The following is a 12500-nucleotide window of genomic DNA, read 5'->3' as shown; positions in this document are numbered from 1 at the left end:
TTGTGTAATAATATCATGAGGCGATTATACATTAATATTCATACATATTCACTGTTACAAACAGCACTCTGAGGGCAGTCATAACTGCACCAATAAAATTGAGTTAGAGATTTCAGTATGAGTGACATAAACCATTGCTGGGTGCTTCTTAGTCGAGCAAATTTGTTATCGCGACATTTGAGGCCGCTTGGGAATAAATAACAAAAATAAACACACACGCTAACATTAGCTTACTCTCTCGCTGCAACATTGTACTTTATTAATTCCACTTTTGCTGACCTCACTCTGTTGTATACAAATAAGGGTTAATGGTAAACGTGTGGTTGGTCACTCAGTGATGCATTCAGTACGCCTTGGCTTCATTTTTCCTGCCGTAGCTTATTTTAGATTAGAAACTGTCATCGTGGTCACATGGTCTTCCAAGGAAATCTATGAATACAAACATGAGTTCACTATTTTTGGCTTGTCTGCAGTGAACCAATCACGGAGGAAGGAGATGGCGAGGCCGAACACCTGCCCGGTGAGGACGGTGAGGAAACTGGCATCACTCACCACACACTGTTGCATTTACGAATGTGTGCAGTACAGTCGTCCCTCACCACACCCCGCTTCATAGTTTATAGCTTTACTCTATCGCAGATGTTTGTAGTTGTTTTTTTAAGCATAAAGTACAAAACCCAAAACCAGTGAAGTTGGCATGTTGTATAAATCAATAAATAGAAACAGAATACAATGATTTGCAAATCCTTCTCAACTTATATTCAATTGAATGCACTACAAAGACAAGATATTTGATGTTCAAACTCATAAACTAAATTTTTTTTTTGCAAATAATAATTAACTTAGAATTTCATGGCTGCAACACGTGCAAAAGTAGTTGTGAAAGGGCATGTTCACCACTGTGTTACATGGCCTTTCCTTTTAACAATACTCAGTAAACGTTTGGGAACTGAGGAGACATTTTTGAAGCTTCTCAGGTGGAATTCTTTCCCATTCTTGCTTGATGTACAGCTTAAGTTGTTCAACAGTCCGGGGGTCTCCGTTGTGCTATTTTAGGCTTCATAATGCGCCACACATTTTCAATGGGAGACAGGTCTGGACTACAGGCAGGCCAGTCTAGTACCCGCACTCTTTTACTATGAAGCCACGTTGATGTAACACGTGGCTTGGCATTGTCTTGCTGAAATAAGCAGGGGCGTCCATGATAACTGCTTGGATGGCAACATATGTTGCTCCAAAACCTGTATGTACCTTTCAGCATTAATGGCGCCTTCACAGATGTGTAAGTTACCCATGTCTGGGTCACTAATACACCCCCATACCATCACAGATGCTGGCTTTTGAACTTTGCGCCTATAACAATCCGGATGGTTCTTTTCCTCTTTGTTCCGGAGGACACGACGTCCACAGTTTTCATAAACAATTTGAAATGTGGACTCTGTGAAACCACAGAACACTTTTCATCAGTCCATCTTCGATGAGCTCGGGCCGAGCGAAGCTGGCGGTGTTTCTGGGTGTTGTTGATAAATGGCTTTCGCTTTGCATAGTAGAGTTTTAACCTGCATTTACAGATGTAGCGATGAACTGTAGTTACTGAGAATGCCTTTCTGAAGTGTTCCTGAGCCCATGTGGTGATATCCTTTACACACTGATGTCGGTTTTTGATGCGGTACCGCCTGAGGGATCGAAGGTCACCGGCATTCAATGTTAGTTTTCAGCCTTGCTGCTTACGTGCAGTGATTTCTCCAGATTCTCTGAACCCTTTGATGATATTACGGAACGCAGATGGTGAAATCCCTAAATTCCTTGCAATAGCTGGTTGAGAAATGTTGTTCTTAAACAATTTGCTCAGGCATTTGTTGACAAAGTGGTGACCCTCGCCCCGTCCTTGTTTGTGAATGACTGAGCATTTCATGGAAGCTGCTTTTATACCCAATCATGGCACCCACCTGTTCCCAATTAGCCTGTTCACCTGTGGGATGTTCCAAATAAGTGTTTGATGAGCATTCCTCAACTTTCTCACTCTTGTTTGCCACTTGTGCCAGCTTTTTTGAAACATGTTGCAGGCATCACACTCCAAATGAGCTAATATTTGCAAAAAATAACAAAGTTCTCCAGTTTGAACGTTAAGTATCTTGTCTTTGCAGTCTATTCAATTGAATATAAGTTGAAAAGGATTTGCATATCATTGTATTCTCTTTTTATTTACCATTTACACAACGTGACAACTTGACTGGTTTTGGGTTTTGTATATAATTTTGTCCTAAATGTAACTTTTTTTAAGCATAAAAATGGCTAAATGAACCAAAAAGAACAATACTACATTGGTATTGGCCAGATGAGACCAACCACTCACAGCACACTGTTCAGTATTGTGGCCACTGATTGGCTCAGCCTCAGACAGCATTGGAATAAAGGAGTGTAACATGACGACAGTATGTTAAAATATCATAAAAAATGTTTTCCATGTTCTAGTCATTAAAAATGTTCCTACTTTGCGGATATTAATTTACAACGGTCAGGCTCGGAACCAATTAACAGCAACGAACGAGGTCCTCCTTGTGCATGCATTGAATTGACATCAACATGTGTGTATAGAATGGGAAGCCGTGGCGATGTTCGACTACGTGGCGAGATCGCCGGCCGAGCTGTCGTTCAAGCAGGGAGAACTCCTCCTTCTTCACAGCAAGGCCTCCTGTGATTGGTGGAGGGGCGAAGCTGGAGGGGTCAAAGGTCTCATACCGCACAAGTACATCAGCGTGCTGGAAGGGTGAGATATGATGTCATATAAACTATTATGATCTTTGATCAGAGCATCCTTAATGATTACAGATGTCCGATAAATGCTTTAAAATGTAATATCGGAAATGATCGGTATCGGTTTCAACCTCCCGATTTTCCTGGGAGATTCCCGAATTTCAGTGCCCCTCCCGACAATCTCCCGGGGCAACCATTCTCCCGAATTTCTCCCGATTTCCACCTGGACAACAATATTGGGGGCGTGCCTTAAAGGCACTGCCTTTAGCGTCCTCTACAACCTGTCATCATGTCCGATTTTCCTCCATACAAACACCGTCACATAATATGAGTGAATGCAAGCATACTTGGTCAACAGCCATACAGGTCACACCGAGGGTGGCCGTATAAACAACTTTAACACTGTTACAAATATGCGCCACACTGTGAACCCACACCAAACAAGAATGACAAACACATTTCGGGAGAACATCCGCACCGTAACACAACATAAACACAACAGAACAAATACCCAGAACCCCTTGCAGCACTAACTCTTCCGGGATGCTACAATATACACCCCCCGCTACCACCAAACCCCTCTCCCGAATTCGGAGGTTTTGATTGATTGATTGAAACTTGTATTAGTAGATTGCACAGTACAGTACATATTCCGTACAATTGACCACTAAATGGTAACACCCCAATAAGGTTTTCAACTTGTTTAAGTCGGGGTCCAAAGGTTGGCAAGTATGCTCTAGTATACTCTGGACTGAAGCTGTGTGCCTTCAGTGTTTTTGTAACTGTTGTTTTGAGGCATGTTTAAAAAAAAAAAAAAAATATTGCACTTTGTGAAAGTCAAAGTATAGTATTTCCCATAGTTGTAGTGGGTATCAGGATTATCTCAGGGAGAGCATGTCCCAAATTCCAAGCTGCTGTTTTGAGGCATGTTAAAAAAAATAATGCACTTTGTGACTTCAATAATAAATATGGCAGTGCCATGTTGGCACTTTTTTCCATAACTTTAGTTGAAGTTAGAGATGTCCGATAAATGCGTTAAAATGTAATATCGGAAATTATCGGTATCGTTTTTTTTATTATCGGTATCGTTTTTTTTTTTGTTTGTTTGTTTTTTATTACATCAACATAAAAAACACAAAATACACTGGCAATTAGTGCACCAACTCAAAAAAACTTCACTACCCCATTTACACTCATTCACACAAAAGGGTTGTTTCTTTCTGTTATTAATATCCTGGTTCCTACATTATATATCAATATATATCAATACAGTCTGCAAGGGATACAGTCCGTAAGCACACATGATTGTGCGTGCTGCTGGTCCACTAATAGTACTAACCTTTAACACTTAATTTTACTCATTTTCATTCATTACTAGTTTCTATGTAACTGTTTTTATATTGTTTTACTTTCTTTTTTATTCAATAAAATGTTTTTAATTTATTTATCTTATTTTATTTTATTAATTTTTTTTTTTAAAGTACCTTATCTTCACCATATCTGGTTGTCCAAATTATGCATCATAATGTGTTAATTCCACGACTGTGTATATCAGTATCAGTTGATATCGGTATCGGTAATTCAAGAGTTGGACAATATCGGAATATCGGGTATCGGCAAAAAGCCATTATCAGACATCCCTAGTTGAAGTTGTTCTCTTATTTTGGAAAACCTTGTTTTTGATTGATTGATTGAAACTTGTATTAGTAGATTGCACAGTACAGTACATATTCCGTACAATTGACCACTAAATGGTAACACCCCAATAAGTGTTTCAACTTGTTTAAGTCGGGGTCCACGTTAATCAATTCATGGTAAAGTTACATTGTTTAATGCATCCAGCGGGGCATCACAACAAAATTAGGCATAATAATGTGTTAATTCCACGACTGTATATATCGGTATCAGTTGATATCGGAATCGGTAATTAAGAGTTGGACTTTTCAATCTGTCCGGACATTCCCAAATAATTTAAAAAACCGCCGCTGCCATTATAATGCGCAGTGATGTTTTAAAATGACCATAAGTCTTGAACTATACAAAGTATTTCATTGATTGATTGAGACTTTTATTAGTAGATTGCACAGTACAGTACATATTCCATACAATTGACCACTAAATGGTAACACCCCAATAAGGTTTTCAACTTGTTTCAACTTGGTCCACGTTAATCAATTCAATGGTTGGAATCTGTGCTTTTGCATGATATACTAGTTTCTATGGTAATGTAATTAGTTACTATGGTCATCTAATTAGTTACTATGGTAATCTAAGTATAATCAGTGTCAGAGCTTGGTCCGCATTGCCGGCAGTAAGTCGGACACGTTTCCAGTGAGGGTTGGACTCCGCCAAGGCTGCCCTTTGTCACCCATTCTGTTCATAACTTTTATGGACAGAATTTCTAGGCGCAGTCAAGGCGTTGAGGGGATCTGGTTTGGTGGCTGCAGGATTAGGTCTCTGCTATTTGCAGATGATGTGGTCCTGATGGCTTCCTCCGGCCAAGATCTTCAGCTCTCACTGGATCGGTTCGCAGCCGAGTGTGAAGCGACTGGGATGGGAATCAGCACCTCCAAGTCCGAGTCCATGGTTCTCTCCCGGAAAAGGGTGGAGTGCCATCTCCGGGTTGGGGAGGAGATCTTGCCCCAAGTGGAGGAGTTCAAGTACCTGGGAGTCTTGTTCACGAGTGGGGGAAGAGTGGATCGTGAGATCGACAGGCGGATCGGTGCGGCGTCTTCAGTAATGCGGACGCTGTATCGATCCGTTGTGGTGAAGAAGGAGCTGAGCCGGAAGGCAAAGCTCTCGATTTACCGGTCGATCTACGTTCCCATCCTCACCTATGGTCATGAGCTTTGGGTCATGACCGAAAGGACAAGATCACGGGTACAAGCGGCCGAAATGAGTTTCCTCCGCCGAGTGGCGGGGCTCTCCCTTAGAGATAGGGTGAGAAGCTCTGTCATTCGGGGGGAGCTCAAAGTAAAGCCGCTGCTCCTCCACATCGAGAGGAGCCAGATGAGGTGGTTCGGGCATCTGGTCAGGATGCCACCCGAACGCCTCCCTAGGAAGGTGTTTCGGGCACGTCCGACCGGTAGGAGGCCACGGGGAAGACCCAGGACACGCTGGGAAGACTATCTCTCCCGGCTGGCCTGGGAACGCCTCGGGATCCCCCGGGAGGAGCTGGACGAAGTGGCTGGGGAGAGGGAAGTCTGGGCTTCCCTGCTTAGGCTGCTGCCCCCGCGACCCGACCTCGGATAAGCGGAAGAAGATGGATGGATGGATGGGTAATCTAAGTCACAGCAGCTCAGACGAGGCACCAAGTAGTGTGGGTGGGGAGCGTTTCCACAGAGAGTTTCCAGAGCGGCCAGCCTGAAATGCGGGTGTCAGGGACAGAAGCAGAAGGATATTTTTACAACAAAGTTCTAAAGCTTAGTGATGTATCAGATATATCAGATTGTAGGTGGGTTTATTTTTACCCTTCACGTTCATATTTCGCTGTGTTTGTTGCATTTTTGTTGCGTTTTGCTTGATTGTAAAATATATGGATGGAGACGGGGTGTGATGTTCATGTTGTCAATATTCAGTGTTTTATCGTTCATAGTTAATATTGTAAATCCCACATTCTTTATTTTCATGTACATTCTAGGTGTTTCATTCAGTAAAAAAAGTGTACAATTCCATTCCGTTTAAGGCGGTCTGTCATAACGTTTTAGCATTCAATCAGACATTATTGTGAGGTTTTGTATTAGTGTTCCTAAAAATAGATATACCAGACCCCAGACACATTTTTTTCTCTAAATTTGGCCCCTCTGAGTCAAAATAATTGCCCAGGCCTGCTGTATTCACACTTCTTATAGTCAAATTTGTGTTTTTTTCTCTCCCTTTAGTTCTGAGAGAGGGAAAAGGGATGAAGGAGGAGGAGGAGGAAGCACTGGAAATCTGACAACAGAAGATCCGCATACAGAGAACACTGTTCGGTACATACACACACGCACCTCACACCTCGCTTACAAAGGGTTTTTTTCATTCCGTGCCAATTGAAAGTAAATTCAGTAAAACAATAAACAAGTACCAGATAGATTTAGCAGATATACAAAACCCAAAACCAGTGAAGTTGGCACCTTGTGTAAATCGTAAATAAAAATAGAATACAATGATTTGTTATTTTTTGCAAATATTAGCTCATTTGGAGTGTGATGCCTGCAACATGTTCCAAAAAAAAGCTGGCACAAGTGGCAAAAAAGACTGATATAGTTGAGGAATGCTCATCAAACACTTATTTGGAACACTCCACAGGTGAACAGGCAAATTGGGAACAGGTGGGTGCCATGATTGGGTACAAAAGCAGCTTCCGTGAAATGCTCAGTCATTCACAAACAAGGATGGGGCGAGGGTCACCACTTTGTCAACAAAGGAAAAAATAATTTAAAACATTTATATGCACGTACAACACTTAGAACTTTTAGCATATCAGTATGTGGAATTAAATTATGGAATGGATTAAGTAAAGAAGTAAAAAATTGTACTGATATGATCCAGTTTAAGAGGTTGTTCAAAATAAAAGTGCTTACAGAGTACAAAGAAGAAGAATTATGAGAAATACTTTCAACATTATTGAAAATAAGATATTCTTCATCTCAGTATGTTAATAATGACTGAATTAATTAATTAATTACATATTACAAAACTGTTGTATACTAATTCATAGATGTTATTTTATTATATAAAAAGGTCAGTAAATGATTCTATATATTTGTATACGCTTTGAAGTGGGAAAGGGGTAGGATTAAATAAGCTTTGCTTCTTCCTACTCCTTTTCGGGCATGATGTAAAATGAAATGATATGAAATTGTGTGATGTATTATGATGTAAGTGTGTTCATGTTCGAAATAAACTAAAAGAAAGAACGAAAAAAAAAAATGCGTGAGCAAATTGTCGAACAGTTTAAGAACAACCTTTCTCAACAAGCTATTGCAATGAATTTAGGGATTTCACCATTTATGGTCCGTAATGTCATCAAAATGTTCAGAGAATCTGCAGAAATCCAAAGCCATTTATCAACAACACCCAGAAACGCCGCCGGCTTCGCTGGGCCCGAGCGCATCTAAGATGGACTGGTGCAAAGTGTAAAAGTGTTCTGTAGTCTGACAAGTCCACATTTCAAATAGTTTTTGGAAACCGTAGACGGACCAAAGAGGAAAAGAACCATCCGGACTGTTATAGGCGCAAAGTTCAGATGCCAGCATGTGTGATGGTATGGGGGTGTATTAGTGCCCAAGACATGGGTAACTTACACATCTGTGAAGGCACCATTAATGCTGAAAGGTACATACAGGTTTTGGAGCAACATATGTTGCCATCCAAGCAGCGTTATCATGGACGCCCCTGCTTATTTCAGCAAGACAATGCCAAGCCACATTCTGCACGTGTTACAACAGCGTGGCTTCATAGTAAAATAGTATGGGTACTAGACTGGCCTGCCTGTAGTCCAGACCTGTCTCCCATTGGAAATGTGTGGCGCATTATGAAGCCAAACGTTTACTGAGTGTTGTTAAAAAGGAAAGGCCATGTAACACAGTGGTAAAAATGCCCCTGTGACAACTTTTTTGCAATGTGTTGCTGCCAATAAATTCCAAGTTAATGATTATTTGCAAAAAAAAAAAAAAGTTTCTCAGTTGGAACATTAAATATCTTGTCTTTGCAGTCTATTCAATTGAATATAAGTTGAAAATAATTTACAAATCATTGTATTCTGTTTTTATTTACCATTTACACAACATGCCGACTTCACTGGTTTTGGGGTTTTGTAAGTGTAGTACAGGAGGTATACATTCTCAGTACCAAGTTCAAAAGTTCTCTGCGTGCCCTTCGACAGGATGCGGGTAAACAGCGACGGCGCTTCGTTGCCAGGGCGACAGAGAGGAAGCGACGGGAGCCCCGGTCGAAAGCCACCAACTTCCCCGGCTGCGAGACACCTGCCTGCGTAAGACTGACACGCGCCTTAAACACACTTGTGAAAGAAAACACGGCATTCTCAAGTAGCCATACAGTGAAAGTATTCACAGCGCTTCACTTTTTCCACAATTTGGTATGTTACAGCCTTTTTTCCAAAATGGAATAAATTAATTTTTGTCCTTAAAAACGCCATTGAGGTGAAGTGAATTATATTTATATAGCGCTTTTCTCTAGTAACTCAAAGCGCTTTACATAGTGAAACACAATATCTAAGTTACATTTAAACCAGTGTGGGTGGCACTGGGAGCAGGTGGGTAAAGTGTCTTGCCCAAGGACACAACGGTAATGACTAGGTTGGTAGGAGGTGGGGATTGAACCAGGAACCCTGGATGGGGCGAGGGTCACCACTTTGTCAACAAATGCGTGAGCAAATTGTTGAACAGCTTAAGAAAAACCTTTCTCAACCAGCTATTGCAAGGAATTTAGGGATTTCACCATCTACGGTCTGTAATATCATCAAAGAGTTCAGAGAATCTGGAGAAATCACTGCACGTAAGCAGCTAAGCCCGTGACCTTCGATCCCTCAGGCCGTACTGCATCAACAAGCGACATCAGTGTGTAAAGGATATCACCACATGGGCTCAGAAACCCACTGTCAGTAACTACAGTTGGTCGCTACATCTGTAAGTGCAAATTAAAACTCTCCTATGCAAAGCGAAAACCGTTTATCAACAACACCCAGAAACGCCGTCGGCTTCACTGGGCCTGAGCTCATTTAAGATGGACTGATACAAAGTGGAAAAGTGTTCTGTGGTCTGACGAGTCCACATTTCAAATTGTTTTTGGAAACTGTGGACGTCGTGTCCTTCGGACCAAAGAGGAAAAGAACCATCCGGATTGTTATAGGCGCAAAGTTGAAAAGCCAGCATGTGTGATGGTATGGGGGTGTATTAGTGCCCAAGACATGGGTACCTTACACATCTGTGAAGGCGCCATTAATGCTGAAAGGTACATACAGGTTTTGGAGCAACATATGTTGCCATCCAAGCAACGTTACCATGGACGCCCCTGCTTATTTCAGCAAGACAATGCCCAAGCCACGTGTTACATCAACGTGGCTTCATAGTAAAAGAGTGCGGGTACTAGACTGGCCTGCCTGTAGTCCAGACCTGTCTCCCATTGAAAATGTGTGGCGCATTATGAAGCCTAAAATACCACAACGGAGACCCCCGGACTGTTGAACAACTTAAGCTGTACATCAAGCAAGAATGGGAAAGAATTCCACCTGAGAAGCTTAAAAAATGTGTCTCCTCAGTTCCCAAACGTTTACTGAGTGTTGTTAAAAGGAAAGGCCATGTAACACAGTGGTGAACATGCCCTTTCCCAACTACTTTGTCACGTGTTGCAGCCATGAAATTCGAAGTTAATTATTATTTGCAAAAAAAAAAAAAAAGTTTATGAGTTTGAACATCAAATATGTTGTCTTTGTAGCATATTCAACTGAATATGGCTTGAAAAGGATTTGCAAATCATTGTATTCCGTTTATATTTACATCTAACACAACTTCCCAACTCATATGGAAACGGGGTTTGTACATCATGTATATAAAACCTTTTAATGGAGGTGTTTGGATGTTTTTAGGGGCTTTATAGCAGAGTAGAGCAGCTTTAATAGGCTCCACTGTAAGCGGACTTTTGATGGCATTTATTTAATATTTACAATGCATTAAAAAAAAACATCCGGGGTCATGTCTTACATCATGATTGTGAACAATAGGATACATTTTTTTTTAAAAGTACAGTTCCCCTTTAATGCTGGAGCAATATGTTCGATAAAAAGAGCATTTGTTGTGTCCTTGTTTGTCTCTCAGGTCTCAAGAGCGAAGACACACCTTGGACACTGTGAGACAGGCAGGGTTCAAACCGGTGGACAGACCTGCAATTGCTCAGCCAGACAGGACGGCTACCGTTGACAAGGTGGTTACACTCACATTTGTACAGCAACATCATATAAGGTTTCGCCTATTTGTTAACTAAAATGATCAAACTTACAGTTTCCATGTCGGTAGCTGACAGATAGTTGGCAGAGCTTCTGACTTTACTTTAAGATGTGTGGCAAAGCCTAGTTAAGGCCTTAACACTTTGTAGGGCCCAACAAAAGACAAGACTGACACACTCAACTGAATAGCAAAGACTACTTTCTGACTACTGTAACAGACCATAGTCTTTACAGTACTGGCTGCTAATAAGATAGGATAGGATTGGCTTTATTTATCCCACAATCGGGAAATTATGTATAAATAATAAAACAAAAAAAACACTATTGCACACTGAGCAAATGCAAAGTCTACTATATTATACTTGCAAATGAGACTCATAAATGTAATAAGAAAACAAGATATTACAACTGGACAGCAAAGTTATTATCAGCTCAGTGTTAAATGAACAAAATAGAGTTTACTAAACAATTAACATTTATTACCATGTGAAAACAAAACAAAAATGACAGTTTAGTAACTGCATTGATTCCCAGATGACAGGAATTGGTACAAACGTGAAAAGTGTCCATCCCTAGTTAGAACTTACTTTTGCATAATTGGGGAACTTTAAATACAATTTTTTGGGTTCATTTGTTTGTTTCAATGTAAAAATAAATATTTAATATTGTATATATGTGTATATATGTATGTATACATATATATATATATAGATATATAGATATATAGATATTTATATAGATATATATACAGGTAAAAGCCAGTAAATTAGAATATTTTGAAAAACTTGATTTATTTCAGTAATTGCATTCAAAAGGTGTAACTTGTACATTATATTTATTCATTGCACACAGACTGATGCATTCAAATGTTTATTTCATTTAATTTTGATGATTTGAAGTGGCAACAAATGAAAATCCAAAATTCCGTGTGTCACAAAATTAGAATATTACTTAAGGCTAATACAAAAAAGGGATTTTTAGAAATGTTGGCCAACTGAAAAGTATGAAAATGAAAAATATGAGCATGTGCAATACTCAATACTTGGTTGGAGCTCCTTTTGCCTCAATTACTGCGTTAATGCGGCGTGGCATGGAGTCGATGAGTTTCTGGCACTGCTCAGGTGTTGTGAGAGCCCAGGTTGCTCTGATAGTGGCCTTCAACTCTTCTGCGTTTTTGGGTCTGGCATTCTGCATCTTCCTTTTCACAATACCCCACAGATTTTCTATGGGGCTAAGGTCAGGGGAGTTGGCGGGCCAATTTAGAACAGAAATACCATGGTCCGTAAACCAGGCACGGGTAGATTTTGCGCTGTGTGCAGGCGCCAAGTCGTGTTGGAACTTGAAATCTCCATCTCCATAGAGCAGGTCAGCAGCAGGAAGCATGAAGTGCTCTAAAACTTGCTGGTAGACGGCTGCGTTGACCCTGGATCTCAGGAAACAGAGTGGACCGACACCAGCAGATGACATGGCACCCCAAACCATGCAAATTTTGCATTTCCTTTGGAAATCGAGGTCCCAGAGTCTGGAGGAAGACAGGAGAGGCACAGGATCCACGTTGCCTGAAGTCTAGTGTAAAGTTTCCACCATCAGTGATGGTTTGGGGTGCCATGTCATCTGCTGGTGTCGGTCCACTCTGTTTCCTGAGATCCAGGGTCAACGCAGCCGTCTACCAGCAAGTTTTAGAGCACTTCATGCTTCCTGCTGCTGACCTGCTCTATGGAGATGGAGATTTCAAGTTCCAACAGGACTTGGCGCCTGCACACAGCGCAAAATCTACCCGTGCCTGGTTTACGGA

The 12500-nt window shown here is 40.9% G+C and overlaps 1 protein-coding gene across 4 annotated transcripts in view; it reads left to right on the top strand.

Annotated features, from left to right (window-relative positions):
• Positions 1-12500, top strand: part of LOC133615456 (SLIT-ROBO Rho GTPase-activating protein 3-like) — a 112332-nt gene that overhangs the window by 96376 nt on the left and 3456 nt on the right. For 2 of the 4 annotated variants that reach the window (XM_061974058.1, XM_061974074.1), the window contains 5 exons: positions 474-529; positions 2599-2770; positions 6639-6728; positions 8627-8734; positions 10578-10683. In XM_061974058.1, the coding sequence (XP_061830042.1) occupies positions 474-529; positions 2599-2770; positions 6639-6728; positions 8627-8734; positions 10578-10683 (532 nt within the window). Of the gene's footprint in view, positions 1-473; positions 530-2598; positions 2771-6638; positions 6729-8626; positions 8735-10577; positions 10684-12500 lie in introns of those variants that run through there. The other 2 variants (XM_061974068.1, XR_009816714.1) reach the window with 2 other exon arrangements.

This window comes from Nerophis lumbriciformis, linkage group LG01 (assembly GCF_033978685.3).
Source record: "Nerophis lumbriciformis linkage group LG01, RoL_Nlum_v2.1, whole genome shotgun sequence".
NCBI lineage: Eukaryota > Metazoa > Chordata > Actinopteri > Syngnathiformes > Syngnathidae > Nerophis > Nerophis lumbriciformis.
This window is presented reverse-complemented; position numbering and strand designations above follow the sequence as displayed.